The sequence below is a fragment of the Danio rerio genome, chromosome 25 (assembly GCF_052040795.2).
Source record: "Danio rerio strain M-AB ecotype USA chromosome 25, GRCz13ab, whole genome shotgun sequence".
NCBI classification, from domain to species: domain Eukaryota; kingdom Metazoa; phylum Chordata; class Actinopteri; order Cypriniformes; family Danionidae; genus Danio; species Danio rerio.
In genome coordinates this window covers 9337150-9355635 of record NC_141045.1, presented here as the reverse complement: position 1 = coordinate 9355635, position 18486 = coordinate 9337150, and the positions used below count along the sequence as shown (strand labels likewise).

General features: G+C 35.4%; 2 protein-coding genes across 2 annotated transcripts in view; both read right to left on the bottom strand.

Annotated features, from left to right (window-relative positions):
- Positions 1–2234, bottom strand: part of LOC103909816 (uncharacterized) — a 36481-nt gene extending 34247 nt beyond the window's left edge. Inside the window, exons 1-6 of the mRNA XM_087311682.1 lie at positions 1979–2234; positions 1769–1883; positions 1578–1662; positions 1326–1450; positions 933–1131; positions 629–754 (exon numbers count right to left, since the gene is read on the bottom strand). Of these exons, the coding sequence (XP_087167808.1) occupies positions 629–754; positions 933–1131; positions 1326–1450; positions 1578–1662; positions 1769–1883; positions 1979–2208 (880 nt within the window). The 5' untranslated portion in view covers positions 2209–2234. The remainder of the gene's footprint in view (positions 1–628; positions 755–932; positions 1132–1325; positions 1451–1577; positions 1663–1768; positions 1884–1978) is intronic.
- Positions 2235–10218: 7984 nt separating this feature from the next.
- Positions 10219–18486, bottom strand: part of muc2.1 (mucin 2.1) — a 40085-nt gene continuing 31817 nt past the window's right edge. The window contains exons 39-45 of the mRNA XM_087312752.1: positions 17808–17848; positions 17604–17726; positions 17429–17524; positions 17119–17247; positions 16975–17014; positions 16766–16889; positions 10219–10633 (exon numbers count right to left, since the gene is read on the bottom strand). Of these exons, the coding sequence (XP_087168878.1) occupies positions 10417–10633; positions 16766–16889; positions 16975–17014; positions 17119–17247; positions 17429–17524; positions 17604–17726; positions 17808–17848 (770 nt within the window). The 3' untranslated portion in view covers positions 10219–10416. The remainder of the gene's footprint in view (positions 10634–16765; positions 16890–16974; positions 17015–17118; positions 17248–17428; positions 17525–17603; positions 17727–17807; positions 17849–18486) is intronic.

Genomic DNA, 18486 nt, shown 5'->3' with positions numbered 1-18486 from the left:
AGTCGTTATCTACCAATGCCTATCACCATAAGAAAAGAGACTTTCATAAAAGTTTCAAGATGAAAACCACTGCTGAGCAAAAAGAACAAAGGCTCCTCTCAGTTTTGCCAGAAAACATCTTTATGATTTCCAAAGCACACCAGCAAGGTTCCTTCTGAGTGGCATAGACAAAGTCCTGACCTGAATGTAATTGATATGTTGTGGCATGAGCAGGGGCGGACTGGCCATCTACCAATTCTGGGCTGGACCATTTTTTTAAACGTAGGCCGGTATGATATTTTTAATAATATTTTTTTTTATAAGTATTGCTTTACATACAGGCAGTTTTTGTTTCTTGCAAGGGGTGAATATTATGATGATGATGATGATGATGATGATAATAGTAATAATAATAATAAATGTTAAGCATTGGCCCAATCAGTAATGGCCAGCTGGTTTCGAGATGGGCCGACCCAATCAGAGGTTACGCGAACATAATAAAAATCTGGCAAGAATGTCAAACAAACATTAGGGGCAACACAAGCTAATTGTCAGAGATGGACCGTAAAAAAAGGAAAGGCGGCGCCAAAAAGCTTCAATTGAATGAGATTTATGAGATTCAATTAAATATTGTGAATTAGGGACTGACCAGGTGGGCAGAAGCAGCCATCGATATTGTGCTCCTCACACTGTTTGTTTGTGTTTTCATGTGAGCACGTGTCTATGCAGGGGGAGCCGCTCTCAGAATGGCTCATGTTGTAGGGGCACTTCACAGCTGCATGAGAAAGCAAGTTATAATAAAAATGTTACAAATTATAGGATGAAATATTCCATTTAATAAAATTATTTAAACGAAAACAACTTCTGCCTCATAACCTCTTACATTAGTGGTTTATACAACAATATACATATGCAAACAAAGTAAGGAAATAAGACAAAAACAAGTTCCTTACCACAAAAGTCTTTTGTTCTCCAGGTTGATGGAGTTCCTCCATTATGTGAACACTGGCGTGAATATTCAGACAGAGTCGCACAGACGGAAGATTTCTTGCTGAAGCATCTATCATAAACGCAGGCGTCTACATATGGATAGTAGCTCACGGCACAAGAGGACCAGACTTCAGCCCTGAAAAGCTCTTCACATTCTGCTTGCTGTGGAGACACAGGTATGGTGTTTATTTAGCTTTTGCTCTCAGAGGCCAATCTAAACTAAATGTATTCTATTATTCTTTTAATCTGTTTGTCAGCATGAACAGTTGCGTTTTTAGATGTAAATAAATAAGCCATTTCTTAAATAGATTCTAAATACACTCTATTAAAACCCATAAATAAAAGTTGTGACTTACATAATCTTCACATTTAGCTGTCCAGTTTTTCTTTTCCTCAATCTCAGAAGGATTTTCACAAGATTCCATTAAGTTAATTTTGTGTTTATTTCCAAACTCTATGTAGCCCATTTTTCTGGTGTTTTCTGGTTTGTTAAATAAGATTATGCACAGATTAGTGCCCTAATGATGAAAGTTGATCTCCTAGAACATACAGTTAGCAATGAAACAAGAACAAAATTAGACAGAAGTCTGTTATTCACAGCAACTGACCTGCTATATCGAACTCATCACCAATCCCATTGAAATTGCCGCACAATCCACAGGTTTTATTTTGATATCTATTGTCCAGCTCAACCTTAAACAGCACAAGCAATTAATTAACATTTTTACTACATAAAATTAATGTTCAGTTATTAATAAAAATCTTAAATAGTAAAAACAGTCAGGAATAAGTGTCTCACCGTGACTGCCCCATCTTTGCTCCACATGACCGTCAGGCCTGTTTTGGATCGGAAATTGGTGTAGATTGTGTTCTCTTCTATAAGGATCCCTGATTCATACACGGGCAGCTTTGTACTAAAAGGAAATGATTTAAGTAAATAACACACTACTTTTTTATAACTTCTCTGTGTTTACTCAGGAAGGAAATAAGCAGTGCTTTAGAATCTTACATTTTGTCATCGATCATGACATTGTTTTCGCTGATTGAAAACATTTTGCCATTGATGCTAACCACGATCCTGCTGATCTTTGGGCCACTGCGGGTTTGGGTTCTTTTCACATCAACCGAGAACTGTTTTGATGTGCAGTCCGACACCAGGTTATACTCGCACAAGCCTGGGTACTGATAAATGTCCCCATCGAACGTCTTGAAGTGGAAACTTTCCCATGTGCTACACATGCTGGTGTGCTGATTGCTCTGATAGAAGGGAACTAAGGAAGAAAAAGAAGGAAAAAACACTTCAGTGTCCACTTATAGTGGTTTACAGTGTGTCAAACAATGCCAAGTTATAATGTTAAGATGTTTTAGGATGTTTATATGATATCTGCTTGGTCAAAATAGATTTTCTAATTTTCAAAAATGCATTTTAACGTAAACTTTTGGATCTACAATTATACAGACATTTTATTTCCCAAGTGATATTTGACAGAATAGGGAAATTTCCACCTTATTACCTACATAATGTGTTTTCGGTTACACTTTATAATAACTACATACTATAAATAATTTATTAAGCATTAGCAAATAGTGAATTCATTATCTGTTAAGCATTAACTCTACATTAATAAACGTTAGTAAGCAGTTTATAATTGCAGCTACAAATGCTTTATTCTTGACTTATAAGCACCTATATAATGTGGTTAATAATTGTATTTTCATACTCTGTTAATGATTTATTTTTCATTACTAAATTAAGTATCGAATTATTTACAAATCGTTTGTATTTAAGAGTAGTTGAAGGTTTTCTGGATCATTCAGAATGAGTTAGTAAATGATTAATAAACTATTGAAATCAACATTTATATGTCTTATTATTCAGGCATATACTAATAGTTAACTAATATGTTAGTAAATGCTTTATTAACTCAACTTCATGCAGTTTTGTGACCTAATCTAAAGTGAGGACTATTCATGCTTTATAAATGCCTTATAAATGACTATTAAAGGCTCAGAATCAAATGAACGATAATCTGCGCAATCTTTCTAAAAAGTAAAATTACTGTAAAGTTTAAAAATTGCAAAATAACAGGAGTGTCAAAATATGACATCCAACTGGATAAAACAACAACAATATAATAATTTAACCATATAATAGGATGTAATGTTTAAACCACAGTGATTCTATTTTAGAAAAGGTTGTAAAGATTTATTTTTCATTTGAAGTAGTTTCATTTGTGTATCTTTAAATGAAGATAAATTAATAATTTATTTTTTTCCTGTTTAGAATTTAACTGAGCCTTTATTTGTCATTTATAAGGGATTTATAATGCATGAATAGTCCTCACTTTAGATTAGGTCACAAAACTGCATGAAGTTGAGTTAATAAAGCATTTATTAACATATAGAGTAACTATTAATATATGCCTGAATAATAAGACATATAAATGTTGATTTCATTAGTTTATTAATCATTTACTAACTCATTCTGAATGATCCTAAAAACCCTCAACTACTCTTAAATACAAAGAGTTTGTAAATAATTCGATACTTAATTTAGTAATGACAAATAAATCATTTACTAAGTATGAAAATACAATCATTAAACACATTATATAGGTGCTTATAAGTCAAGAATGGAGCATTTGTAGCTTCTGTTATGGACTGCTTACTAACACTTATTAATGTAGAGTTAATGCTTAACAGATAATGAATACACTATTTGCTAATGCTTAATAAATGATTTATAGTGTGTAGTTATTATAAATTGTTACCGTGTTTTCTTCTGGAAAGTCTTATTTCTGTTCCCTTTGCTCGAATAAAAGCATTTGTTTGAATTTTTTAAAATATATTTTTATCCATTCAGTCATTCATTTTCCTTACATTTACATTTAGTCATTTAGCAGACGCTTTTATTCAAAGCGACTTACAAATCGCTTTGGATAAAAGCTTAGTCCCTTCTTTATCAGGGGTCGCCACAGCAGAATGAAACGCCAACTATTCCAGCAAATGTTTTATGCAGTGGATGCCCTTCCAGCCACAACCCAGTACTTGGAAACACGTATACACTCTCACATATTCAAACACTACAGCCAATTTAGTTTATTAAATTCACCTAGCGCATGTCTTTGGACTGTGGGGGAAAGCGGAGCACCCAGAGGAAACCCATATCAACACAAGGAGAACATGCAAACTCCACAAAGAAATGCCAACTGGCCCAGCCTGGGCTTAAACCAGCGACCTTCTTGCTGTGAGGCGATAGAGTTAACCACTGGGCCACTGTGCCACCCTACATTTTTATTATATATTTTAAATATATATATATTTTTTTATTATTAGCTCCCTTAAGAAATATGATTTTGGATTGGCTACAGAACAAACAATGTCCAATGACTTGCCTAGTTACTCTAATTGACCTGTTAAGTCAATAATTAATTAGTAAAGCCATAAACAAATGTACTTAAAGCAGAATACAACTGCAAAATAACTAGTAAAATATGCTGAACTATCATCATGGCAAAAACAAAATAAATGAGTTAGAAACTAGAAATTAGTTGTTAAAACGAAAAATCTGCTCTCGCTTAAACGACTCTGGAAATATTTTTTACATTTTAGCTAAAATGTTAATAACTTTGCCTTAAACTGTAGATACAAACAAAAATGGACACAATTTGATACTTGAGTTCAATGTGTTAAAACGTACCAGCAAATGTAACTTTTATTTTAATGTAACTGTTTTTTAATTAAATTGTAAATGCAGTTATGTTCAAAGATTCATTGTTCTTGTTCATTGATGTCACAGATTACACAATATCAGTATATATCCTCAATAAGATTAAGTCTTCCCTTTTTAAAATAAATATGAAAGTTCAAAATGTTAGTTTAAAGCTCATTAAACTTGACATCTGTTAATACATTTCTGTCTTATTAGTACTCTTTTGTTTATCCATAAACACTGTAATGTCTACCTGGAGTTGTTGGAGGTGTCGTTAGCTCCACTTTGTTCAGATGAAAATCATAATCTCCATAATCGAACATAAAACCTTTAAACAAACAAACAAACAAACAAACAAACAAGAAACAGAGTCATATTTTGTATGTACCATAGATAACTGTGATTTAGCAAAATATTTTCGATTGTCCTAACCTGCTTGTATGAACTGCAGGCCCGTCATTAGGATGACCCATCTCAGCATCCACATCTGGGACATCCTGACCATCCCCTCAGAACCCATCCTCCAGAGCTAATGTGAGTTTGTTGTCATCTCTTGTTCCTTTTATAGTAATTTTTAATTTTCTGTGGAACTAGATGAATGTCGTCTGTTATCAAAAGGTGGGACATTACTATTTGATTCTAAATAAATGTTTAATGGCTGTTTGATATACTAAACAAGCTTGATGCAAATCTTGTTCACTTCTCGTAAAACTGACTTTTCTCCAGAGTAAACAGGGATGTGTGTGTGTTGACAATTGGGGGTACACGTCTTTTCTGCAGAAGTTGCACAGTATAATACACTGATGAATATGAATTCAATCAGGTTTGGCAGGATTATTCCACAGCATTTACTGATATAATTTAAGATTATTGTGCTTTATTCCCTTTATCGATGAAAATAGATGTATACCATAGTTATAACAATTGTATTGGACAATGTCAAGTTTTGCTGCATTCAAAACCGATAAACAAATAATTTAAGCATGCATCTGTACACATATAAAATGGTAAACTGTGAAGAATCCACTTATGCAGATTTTTAGTAAGCAGAGGTAGAGTATGAATGAATCCTTACTCATACAGTACCACTTGAATAAAATACTTCATTAACACCATGTCCTACAATAACAACACGCCATGTCACAAGATTCCAGCTACAAGCAAATTGGCTCTCTGAAACCAAACAGGACATTTAACAATTAAATTCCAGCCACTGCACAGTCCCAACTAAATGGTAAAGGTTTAATCAGGCTAATCTAATGAATTCATATGAAACTTCGTTAACATTATTAATAGGTATAATTAATAGTCACTGGTGTTTTTGGTTTGCACTGAGTCTCAGTTCTGAATGTCATTTTCAACCTGTAGATCTGAGGTAAATAATCTGCTGCTAATTCCAGTAGTATGGCAATAAATGACACGTAAAATGGTATATAAACTCACATTGGGAACATTTCAAACTGAATAAAGCACATCATCTGTTCCCGATGTGATCTTTGTCTCAGTATATGCTGTTGTTCTGCTGTGATGTTGCAGACATAGTGTGAAATTTCACATGCAAAAGGTATCTTTTATCACAGGTTTTGGCACTTGTAGTTAGAAAAAGGTATGGCCATAGTTGCTCTTGATACTGTAGCTTTTGGACTGTTTACAACTGAATCATGTTCTTCCACTGATTAACTATTATAGGAAGTTTCATTTAAAAATCTCATCCCTATGTCCTTACCCCTTCTAAAATTTTATATTTGACGCATTCGCTTGTTCGCTTGAGTGCGTGCGGTGAATGTGACGTCAACGCGGAGTTTGTGGATGTTCGCTTTGGGTACGCACGGCATGTTTTCGGCTTTTTTGAGACTTTTGGATTTTTTTGGACACTTTTTTTTTTTTTTGATTGTTGGACGATTATTGCCTTTTTTGTATAATAGAGGAAAGAAACTAGCCAGACAGTAATGTGTGAATTGAGCGGGCTAAATCTAAAAAAAAAAAAAAAAAACATCAGTATTTTTAAGTACTGTGAGTGTGCTCTTTTATTTTGCTTTTATTCTTGCCATAATAAAAAATATACTTGTAGAGCAGCCCATGTTCTGTTGCCAATACCATTAAACTTTAATCATTAAAACTGTCCGAGACATGAACAAAAGCATGTGATGCATCAAAGTTTGATTGAAAAATTCTTGAATTGTTAGAAAAATCCTTACAATCATTAAAATAATTTATAAAAACAATCAAATAGTTAGCTTAAAAATAATGAATGATATTAATGATATGGCGTAGTTCCGGAAACTTTCTACTTCTCTGTTTATCTGTCTGATTTTACTAATTTGTGTTGCACCACTAAACAGTTTAAATGTAGCATTACGTTCCAACTAAATATTTAGCCGCCTCACCCCCATGTATAACGGTAGAAAAGAGATGACAGCGAGATTAGTTTACATTGAGGATTACTTGCGATGATAATGAAGAATAGTCTAATCTACTCTAAACTAATCTACTTATAGCCATGATTTCCTCCCAAATCTCACATTTTCTTTGGTTGATGAAAGAAGAGTTAAATTTTCCCATATTTTTTTGTGTTAATTGTTTCCATCAATTGAAATAAGAATTTCTTTATGACTTTTATTCTTCCTGCTCATTTCTCTTTCACGTGTTGGATGTAAAAACATTAAACTTGCATTTTTTTTTATAACTTCATGTGCACTTACTAAAAATTTAATTTATGAGTTTATTTTCAGAGGACAGTTGTGACAGAAATGTGAAAATGGTCCATTAGGCCACTGGGATGAGCTCTACCGAATTAAAATCATTGCAAACCAAATATCATACCTGCCCAAGGGATTATGGGGCCTGAAATGTCCATTAATGGTCCCCCTCAAAATTCCAAATGGCCCTTTGATGTGACTATTTGTGAGTACTTCAGTTTAGAATGGCACTTCAGTATGGCGGCTATGATTGTTTTTTATTCTGAAGTGCCCTTCGGAGGGTTCACCAACCTAATTTCCCCAAGTAGGACATGTTCCTGGATTAACATTTATGTTGATTCTGAAACAATATGCCAATCAGAATTAAGATATGTTTACCGTAGCTTAGGCTTATGGTTATTGTTATCCAACTACTATTCCCCTCTGATATTGGGAATAATTTCCAGTTATGGTTGGGTTTAGGAATAGGGAATAGAAATGGATTACATTTTTAAACAAAACTGAGGTCCCAGGATCAACATAGAAGTTAATCCAGGATCGCAGAATTGGTTTGTTAGTAGCAAGGAAAATTGAAGTTAAGTGATCTTCAAAATTAAGACTTTTTTGACTATAAATAAAATTAAAAAGAGTAAAAAGTGTTATTTTTCTATTTTGTATTAAGTAAACATATTCATTTTGAAATGTATTATTGGGTAAATTACAAATCGCTTCCAAAATAATACTTTGTCAATCGAATAAAATTTTCCAAGTACTTATTTCAACCGATTGACTTTTAAGTTCAGTGATTTTACCATCAACAACTGTTCATGACCCCATGTACTCACCTGGAGCACAAATTATTGGTTCTCCTTGAGTATGCATGTTAGTCAATATTCAAGATATGTTGACAATGTAAGATGACTGGAACAACCAGCTGATCCACTTAATTATGAAAAGATTTTTCTATATAATTGAACTATGCATATCCTGTTTCCTGTCTAATGCAAATACACCATACTTGGATGTCTGTAATCATCAAACAACCTAGATATGTAACATGTCTTTTTCCCAAAGGTATGCTTTTAAAAATTGAGCTTATCTTTTTCTTGTCATATACCAAAATCACCCTGACAGAATCAGTTTTTCTCCCTGATTAGTCAATGTAATTTTACTTTATTAAATGAGCTCTTTTGATAGCAATTTAACAAAATAATGCAAGAGCAGATATATTTTAAACATTTTTTGTTCCATTGTTAATTGTCAAACATGGGCTCATTATGAAAATGTAGCCCTATATATGTACATCTCTGGAGATCACGAATTATGTAGCCAGAGGAATGTATAGCTGCGTTTCATCTTAAAAACGAACGCTACAGGGCGGTATGATGCCATTGCTTTTCATGCTACCAGCTGACCACTTACCTCCGAATGGACAGCTTTCGCGCTGTTACTAGTTTGTCCAGTGGCTTTCGCGTATGTCTGAGGATTTGAGACGGAGAGCAGAGTTGACCATGACAATGTGGTTCGAGTCTGGCAAAGGACGGTTCCAAAAAGCGGGTAAGACAAAAATACAAGCCAAACAATTAAATCAAGACGCCTTTTCTTTTGCTGGATTGATTTTAAAGGTCGAAATGGAGGATGGAAGTGGTGGGGCTATCGGTTTGTCATTGTCGACAGCAGCCTCTGTTCTTTCCGCAAGAAGAGCAGGCATGAATGTCACTCGCTTAAGAAATTACAGATATTAAAAATCGAATTTCTGAAAAAAACTACAAAAAAAAAAGAGCTCCTGGGACGTATTTGGTGCTATCCAGAAATGTATAAGGATACACAACCAAAATGAGTCTGGGTTGTTGAAGTTTGCTTTGATGATCATTGTACTTCAAAACAACTCAACTGTAGGGTCAAAGATAAACAGGGGCTTGTACCCAAAAATGCCCCCAAAATGACCAAACAACCCCACCCCCCCACAAATGAAAGGAACTGGACAAATTTTCCCCTGCACAAATCCAAACCCTTATAGCTGTTGCATTATAATGTGCATATTTCCATTATAGATATGCATTTTTCAAAATATTGCAGTCCTACCTAGAAATGTTATTTTTAAAAGCATAATTTACATAGTTTTTTGTTATTCCGATTAAGTGACTGTTTTAACTACTTTACATGGAAAGATATAATTACTAAATGTAAAAATTAATAAAGCTAAAAAAAAGAAAGAAAATGCAAATAATACATTTAGTTCTGACCTAATTATTAGATTATTTAGTTTATTGTCTCCAATTCATTTAGTGAATTAGAATTCTAGTCACACCAAATAGACAAAATGCTGTCCATGTATCTCTCCATTCTATGGCGAATATACTTTACAGTGCTCAGCGTGTACGAGTACACCACTGACAAATCTCTCTTTTAAATATTTTTAATAGGAAGCTTTACAATATTATATTTGTGCATATACATTAGTCAATACTGAAGCCAAATCTGGAACTAATCTAACAAAATAACTCACGATAGCGGTCCAAAAACTAGTACACCCACATTTATGTTATAGAAAAATATTAAATGCAGATTTAAAAAAAGAAAAGTCAAGAGAAGCAAAAATTTAGTTGACATTTTGTAGGTTGTAATTTATATTTGCAATATTTTGCTTAAATTCAATTGTATTATCTTTCTATTACTAAATATGTTTGTTGACAAAAAAATTATGTAAATAAATATATCAGTCAAAAACACATGCCTATATTCACTGATAAATGGATAAAAATATTCATTTTCATGGGTTGTACTCAATGCTGAGCACTGTGTCAACATAAACCAAAAAATTAACATATTCTTAATGCAACACTCAATACACATACATTTAGGTTTAAAATGCTTTTTTAATTGCTTTTAATTGCATGTAATGAAAACAGTACACAATTATCCAACAAAGAAAAACAAACAAAGCTCTATAGATAAAGTTGAAGAAAAGTTAAACATACAGCATGTGCAATTTTAAATTAGTTTCCGATCAAAGCTTCACTAAGATTTGTTTTGGGTCGGATTCCCCACTGCTGTTCACGGAAATCTGACGCTACGTTTTCTTCTGCTGGTTTCAGCGAGTGTTTGGCTCACTTCCGCTTCGTGACATTTAGTTCTGCTGCAGGAACACTCTTCAACATGGATGTATGTGTGATTTATTATGTCTCCGTTTACACAAGCAAGATCGACTGTGCGATTACTTGAGCGTGTTGCCTGGCAACAGCTACAGGAGGACAATCCAGGATTAGCGTACCTATGTAAAGAGAGAAAAGAAAATATTATAATTAAGAAAAAAATACTACACAGCTAAAAATGAACCTTTTTTCTTGGTTAATTCAATTAAATTTAGCTGCACCCACCAATTTTGAGCACCATTACTACATGTTTTATATTAACAGATTTATTGCATTTGAAATCAACTCTAATCAAAACCAACAAAGAACAAAAATTTGCATGCGCTCACCGGCCTGCACGCACTGCTTGACATAAATGAGATGAACTGAATTAACAATAATAACTGTGCTGTTCTTACAGGTGGTGTCTGATATTGCGTGGATGATATTGACAAATAACTTACTGCTTACTTAAGCAGTAACGGTCTTTTCATGAGCTGCAATATTAATTTCATCTCAGTGAATGCAGCTCTTTAGCAATGGCGAACGTGGTATCAGCCGCACGACTGAAAGCATCGTGATGATTAAATGAAAGATTAAATAATGTTAGAAAATCTCCTGCTTAAAATGAGTAGATTCAGTGGCAAATACTGTTACTTGAAAACTCTGTCCCACCGGCTTTACAGTCATTGGCTTTACTCATTTTTATAGCAGACTTTAACCACTGGAAGTGTTTTATCCAATCTTTGAAAAGTGTAAGTGCTGGATTAACATTCATTACATGATCAGTAATCAGATGTGCCATTATTTGTAACTTTAGGTGGTTTCTAAATCTGTCAGTGTGGTTTTCATTCACTCGTATCCAGACCTTTACGTTTTCGTGGCTGTAGCTCCCTGTCATCAGAACGAATGATTGACAGCTGATCTTAACCAATCCATTCGTGTTCTGTTCTAGTGAAGTGGGCCAATAAAAAGAGCTTGACAAGCAATGTGGGCTCTTTTTACTGCAGCAAATGAACATGTCAAATGTTTTGAACTATTTCTGAGCGCTGCATTTGGTGTTCTTTAGTGCAAAGATGCCTTTTGCGTGAATGCCTTGTGGAAATATAAATTTTTATCATCTAATTTCAAATTAACAATAATCTACGTATAACTAAAAAGTTATATTCTCTGGTTTTTAATTATATAATTTCATTAACATCCCAGCTAGGAGGGACATTTCTGATTACAGGCTAAGCCAAAGTAATGCAAATTGTCAGTTTCACAGCATGGGGTGTCTATTGTTTTCTCTTTTCAATCAAATGGTCAGGAGGTTTCTGTCTCCAGAACATGATAAGATCAAGGCTGAAAGAGCAGTTTACCATGCTGACTCCAACCCTTAATTTGCATGCTCTGTTTAGCCATATCCCCTCCTCCTAAGAACACAATATAGCCATGAAATCTTAGACTAATTCAGACTATTTTGCAGACTTGTGAGAGACTTGTGAAAGAACTTGCAGACTGCGGACCTCTAGTAGGCTCTTGCAGACACATTGGACACTTTAAAGACGCTGTATGACTGCAGATTAACCAACATGTCTCAATAAAGGAATTCTGCTTGTTTCGAGTCTCCTGGACTGGGTTCTCTCTTCTCTTTTTCACTCGCTCATTTATTTTTTTTTTCAACAACTTGGTGCCGTGATCCGGATAGAGACTGAAATCCTCAAATTCTCAACAATTTGCCACAAAAGACTGAAATCCACCTGGAATTCAACTTGAAGCTTCAAGATCAAGGAAACTTCTTCAGACGGAATCTTCAGCTCAACGGCAATTTGAAGTCACTCAGCGGACGTCACAAATTCTCAACTATTTGCTGACTGCAACCCTGATGAACATTGAAGCTACCTGAATACAAAGATCAGATCACTCCAGACTGAATCTTTTCAGCTCAACCTCGATTTGGTGAGTTTCACTCTATCAAAAGAACCATACAGACCAGTCTATACACATGGTTATTCTCTGCTCCATCAGAGAAAAGTTAACAAACAGCTGCAGGGTTTGTTTAACAAAAAGTTATCCTCTATTTCAATAGAGAAATAACAGTTTATCCTCTGTTCAGACAGAGAAGTAAAGCCTTACGTGCTATTTTTCTTTTAAAAAGTTTATCCTCTCTTCAGAGAAGTTAAGCCTTATGCGCTATTTTCTTTTCTTTTGTTTAACCTCTGTTCAACCAGAGAAGTTTACCTTTAGCTATACAAGCTAATTTATGTTATCTCTTGTTCAGGCAGGAAGTTTTAGCAACATGTGCTAATATTGTTACCCTCTGTTTCGCCAGAGAAGAAATTACTACACTTTCATCTGAAAAGTTTTAGTATTTTTACTTTGTGATAATAAGCTCACAAAATGTTCAGACAGAATACAAGACTGCTCACTACAACTGAAAAAGGTAGTTTAAAAACTCCTTTATTGTCAGATCAGGATTTCAAATCGCTGCTACAACAGCACATGGACTCAATAACAGAGTCAGTCAGACTAAATTTGACAAAGAAATTTAGCATTGACCCAGATGATGTTTGGACATTAGATGAATGCAAGAAAGTGCTTGATGCATGCATTCGCAAAAACAATGTAAAAGGCATTATCTGCTGCTACAGAGAATTCAATTTATCTCGAGCTAAACAACAAGCTCAAGCTAAATCAGAATTTGAAAAACAGATCCAAGAGCTTCATGCTAAGATAACCTCATTAACAAAACAACTGAACCTCAAGAAATCAAAAACTGACATTGAGGAGGTTAGTCAGCCTGATAATAAACATCCTGACTTACAAATTGTCTCTGAAACAGACATTTCCATCCAGTCAGCAAATGATTTACCTATAGGTTCAGTGGAGGTTTGTGGTGCCAGAAGATCTAAGAGAACTGAGAGTTCACACAACAACACTTCTGTTGTTCAAATTCAAACAGTTTCCAGAACACTAGGACCTAGAGAAATAGACAGATTATCTCAAAGCTTACCATCAGCACGCACAAATTTTTCAGAGTTTAGCAGAGCACTAATCAGCAAAATGCGTCTTTATGACATGACATTAACAGAAGTCACCCAGCTAATGTCTCAAATTCTCACTGAATCTGAATTCAACAGTTTTGAGCATACTGTGACCTCTAAATTACAACATGCCAGTAAGGATGATTTGAGAGAGGGTGTTTTGAAAGCTCTAAAGAACATTGTTGGCCCAAAGATCGCCTGGTCAAAAGTGACTTGTTGTGTGCAAAGGAAAGATGAATCTGTGAATGAATTCACTGAGAGATTTTGTCAATCCGCCATAACTTACAGTGGATTAGCTGATAATTCGGACAGTGTGCTAGATGATAAGGGACCCCTAGTCCGCATCTGGTCAGATGGCCTTGCAACTGAATACAGACAAGCTTTGCCATTTCTTAACATCACCTGGTCTTCCACCACTCTCAGAAATAATATGAACAGTTTAGCTTTGTGGGAAAGAGACTCTTACATCAAAGACAGAGTCAGATTTGAAGCAGCCGCCACTAAGGTAAACACAGAAAAGACATCAAATCATAAATGTCTTAGGAAAAATATCTGTTGTCATTACTGTGGTAAAAAAGGACATTGGATGAGAGAGTGTAGAAAGAATAAAAAGAACTTTAAAGAGATGAACAGGGTAAATCAACTTCTGAACAGTTTGCTAAATGCCCTCAACATACCCCTCCCCTCATCACTAAATCCATTGAGCTGTCCACAAAGATGCTAACCATTTTTGGCTGTGAGTGCTTAATGTCCCAGTTCATTTACAATTAAGATGAAAGACTCTTTGTAAAAAGACACAAAGGAAACTTCTTCCTTTTTATTGGGGAACTCTGCTTAAGTCCACTTACAGCCTGGAATGTGTTTAACACATTTTCCAATCACTACCTATTCAATGTTATGATGTCTGATAGGACTGATATTTATTGAATGATAGTTTGTCTCACATTTTAAAAGTTTGCCCACCACACTCAGGGACAGAACAGGACACACAAACCAGTGAGGAGCCCAGGGCAGAACTGAAAGCAACAGGCTTCAGGGGCCGCACCCTGTGGTGAAGACTCCCTTTTCCCCATTTATCCTCACCTCACTGTTTTATAGGTGTCATAACTTTAAGATTAGGAGACAGAAAATACACAACACTATACGATCACCAACTTAACACAACCACTATACGATCACCTGAATAACTAGACACACGAACTATGATCATACAAGTCTATGCATGAATACTGCTGGTCTGCTGTTTCCTTGTTTTCTTGTGTGCAGGTAAACACAAACACTGCATCTTCTCAAGAAACACTCTAAACCAGAGCATCACTACGGAGATCCATGAATGACAGGAAGTCATCAGATCAACTCTGTGCTGGAGAAGAACCAAAAGAAACACACCTCACAAAAGACTGAACACTATTCACAAGCCATGGACTTTCAGAAGATCTACAGTTTAACTACATGATTTTTTTTTTGTGTCATCATGTAGGATTTATGACGTTACAACTGATTGTCATAAACGTGTGAACAGTTTAGAAATCTACACTTACATCTATGTAGATATTGAAATGACACAGAATAAGTTTAAATGTGCCTGTAACTTTTCAAGTTACATGACTAGAAGATGGGGCTTCTGTTATCAAACAGAAGCCATTGAATGGTTTTAGGAAGGCTTACAAATTTATATTTTTTGTGAGAGTTTTTAAATAACTCTCAAAGGGGGAACTGTGGAAATATAAATTTCTATCAACTAATTCCAAATGAACAATAATCTACATATAACTGAAAAGTTATATTCTTTGGTTTTTAATTATATAATTTCATTAACATCCTAGCCAGGAGGGACATTTAACCTTTATCTCTCTGACTAAAGGCTAAGCCAGTGATGCAAATGCTTTAAACGACTCTGTCTTTGTCTTCGGGTGTTGCTTTTATGCTACAGAAACCCTATGTTGATTAACTTGTGTGGTCAGTAGCTGGGCTGTTTTTTAACACCTATGCCATGCTGACTCCAACTCTTAATTTGCATGCTCTGTTTAGCCATATCCCCTCCTCCTAAGAACACAATATAGCCATGAAATCTTTTGTCTCAATTCAGACTAATTCAGACTTGTGTGAGACTTGTGTGAGAGACTTGTGAAAGAACTTGCAGACTGCGGACCTCTAGTAGGCTCTTGCAGACACATAGACATCTTGAAGACGCTGTTATGACTGCAGATTAACCAACACGTCTCAATAAAGGAATTCTGCTTGTTTCGAGTCTCCTGGACTGGGTTCTTCTCTTCTCTTTTCATCTCATTTATTTATTTTTTTACAACAGCCTCCTAAATCCGCGCATGTGGTGAACATTTAGCTGTGAAAACTGGTCGCACAACAACAATTTTATGCACTCACACAAATCCTCTTAAATATATTTTGAGGTCGCATCGAAAAAATTTCAGGCGCATATGCGATCAAAAGGGTCACAATTTCGAGCCCTGTACTATAAAATATAGCAAAACTAGTAATACTGTGATTTTTTTCTTCTTACAATTCATTCATTTAATTTCTATCAGCTTAGTCTCTTTATTTGTCAGGGGTCACCACAGCGGAATGAACCGCCAACTATTCCAGCATAGGTTTTCCACAGCGGATGTCCTTCTAAGTGCAATCCAGTACTGGGAAACACCCATAAACACTCATTCACACAAATACACTACACTGTTAAACCCAATAGTCAACTATCAAATGAAATGAGTGTTGTTAACTCAAAACTGAATGAAAGTTAATTCTACTCATTTGAAAAGAGTTATGGACAGTGTTGAAGGTAAAGAGTTCATTAAATACCTCATTACTTCAACTTAAATAGAGTAAGATCACAGTACTCAAATAGATTAGTTTAACTCAAATGGTTTGCAGCAATCGGTTTCCTCAAATGGTTTGAGTTGCCTTAACTTATTGGGTTTTACAGTACTCGGTTTGAGTTCTCTTCATTTATTGGGTTTTACTTTGCTCAAATTGCTTCATTTACTCAAATGGAGTAAGTTCACAGTACTCATTAGGATTAGTTTTTTTACTTAAATGGTTTGTTGTAATCGGTTTCCTCAAACGGTTTAAGTTACCTTAACTTTTAGGGTTTTACAGTGTAAGAACAATTTAGTTTATTCAATTCACCAATAGCGCATGTGTTTATACTGTGAGGAAAACCGGAGCACCCATAGGAAACCCATGCCAACACAGGAAGAACATGCAAACTCCACTACAAGGCGTGCTCACCTGCTAAAACTGTTGCAGTCTCCACCACAAAACGCCAGGTCCATTTTCTTCTCTGACTGACAGTCGTTGTGCTTTATGAAATCTCGAATGGACTGTACTTGACATCCCTTAATTTGGTCCACACCTACATAGTGAACACACACAGTCAAATGAATCGTGCATTTAAATGAACAAAAAGCCAAATTGTTTCTCTCTTAGATTATACTCACAAACATGGCAGCAGCCATCAGCTGACAACTGAACAGTGCCCTGCAGAGTGAAACACAGAGGCAGAATGTTACAAGTGTCATGATAGTGAGTTAGTAAAACATGTACATGTGTGTTTCACATGCGTGTTTGTGTGATTTACTGACAGGCTGGCAGTTGGAAATGTTGAAAGGGGGACACTGGACTGTGTATTTGACAGTGATGAACTGTCCATTAACTTTACTGCATGTGATTTTGTCACAGCCTGGGTTTGAAGTGGGCAGAGAGGCTCCCTCCTGCGATTGAAAAGAGAAAATAAAATAAGATTTCTCAGATTTCATAAAGTAATTTCCTGTAATTTTATGGATATTTACTGGTATTACTGTGTGAAAGTGGCTAATGTGAAAGGAAATGAGGGTGAGCAAATGTCTTCTGCAAATACTTCAAGGTGTTAAAATGCTTCATGCTTGACCTCACCTGTAGTACATGATTGACGCCATCAATATTGACAACGCAGTGAGTTTGCACACACTTTCCACAGCAGTCGCTAAAGTCATCAATATATTCATAACCCTGGGGAACATAAACATCAAATGAAGGCAACCAAAATCACAATGAAACAAGGTCCACAGAAGCTTATTGTGCAACTTACAGGATCGCATTTCTCATTGCACTGCACAAATCCACACTTGATCTTGAAAAACTGTGATTTGGGATCCACATCCCAAGTACATTTGCATTCTTGACAGTCAATGACGGGGATGGTGGTACCAGGCTGGGAAAAGGCAAAGTATAGAGATTTGAAATCCTTGAATTTATCATTATTACATTACAAAAAACACTTAATTTAATTTACCTCATACTCTGTGTTTTTGTGGACACACACTTTCTTTGGCTCTAAAAGAAATAATTAATTAAACAAAGATTCAGACAAGCGATACTAAGGGTGTCACGATCCTCCAAATTTTCGATTCGATTACATTTTCGATTCTGAAGGCACGATTCGATTCGATTTTCAATTATGAATAATTAATTAATTAATGACCAATTAATTATTTGTAGCCTACCGTTTAAACTACCTGACCTGGATGGTCTTTGTTTTACCCATAAACAAATCATACAGTAAATGAATAAAGGTAAGTTACACATAATTACCACCTGTCAATCACTTTTTCTGCGGGACTCTGCCTGAATAGGCAGTGATCTGTGTCGTTATAATGGCGTCGGTAAAAAAGACGCACAACCAACAGGAACCAGCCAACAGTATCTGAGGTGTTCGCTAAAATGAATAAGTACAAGTGAGTGAAAGATTGAAGCAGTCCTCTGACTGCCTGGACCTGCTGTCACGAACGCATGGCTGTATGTACGTCTATGTCTGTGTGGTCACGTGATGTGCATTTTCAGAGGTAAAGTTAGAGAGGAAGGAGGGCTGCTCAGAAATGCTACACGCCACTGTGGATGTCAAATCGTTGTCGTTCTAAAATGCAATTTAAAAACAAAGACAGTGTAAACAGGGCCTGTGTGTGTACTTTGCG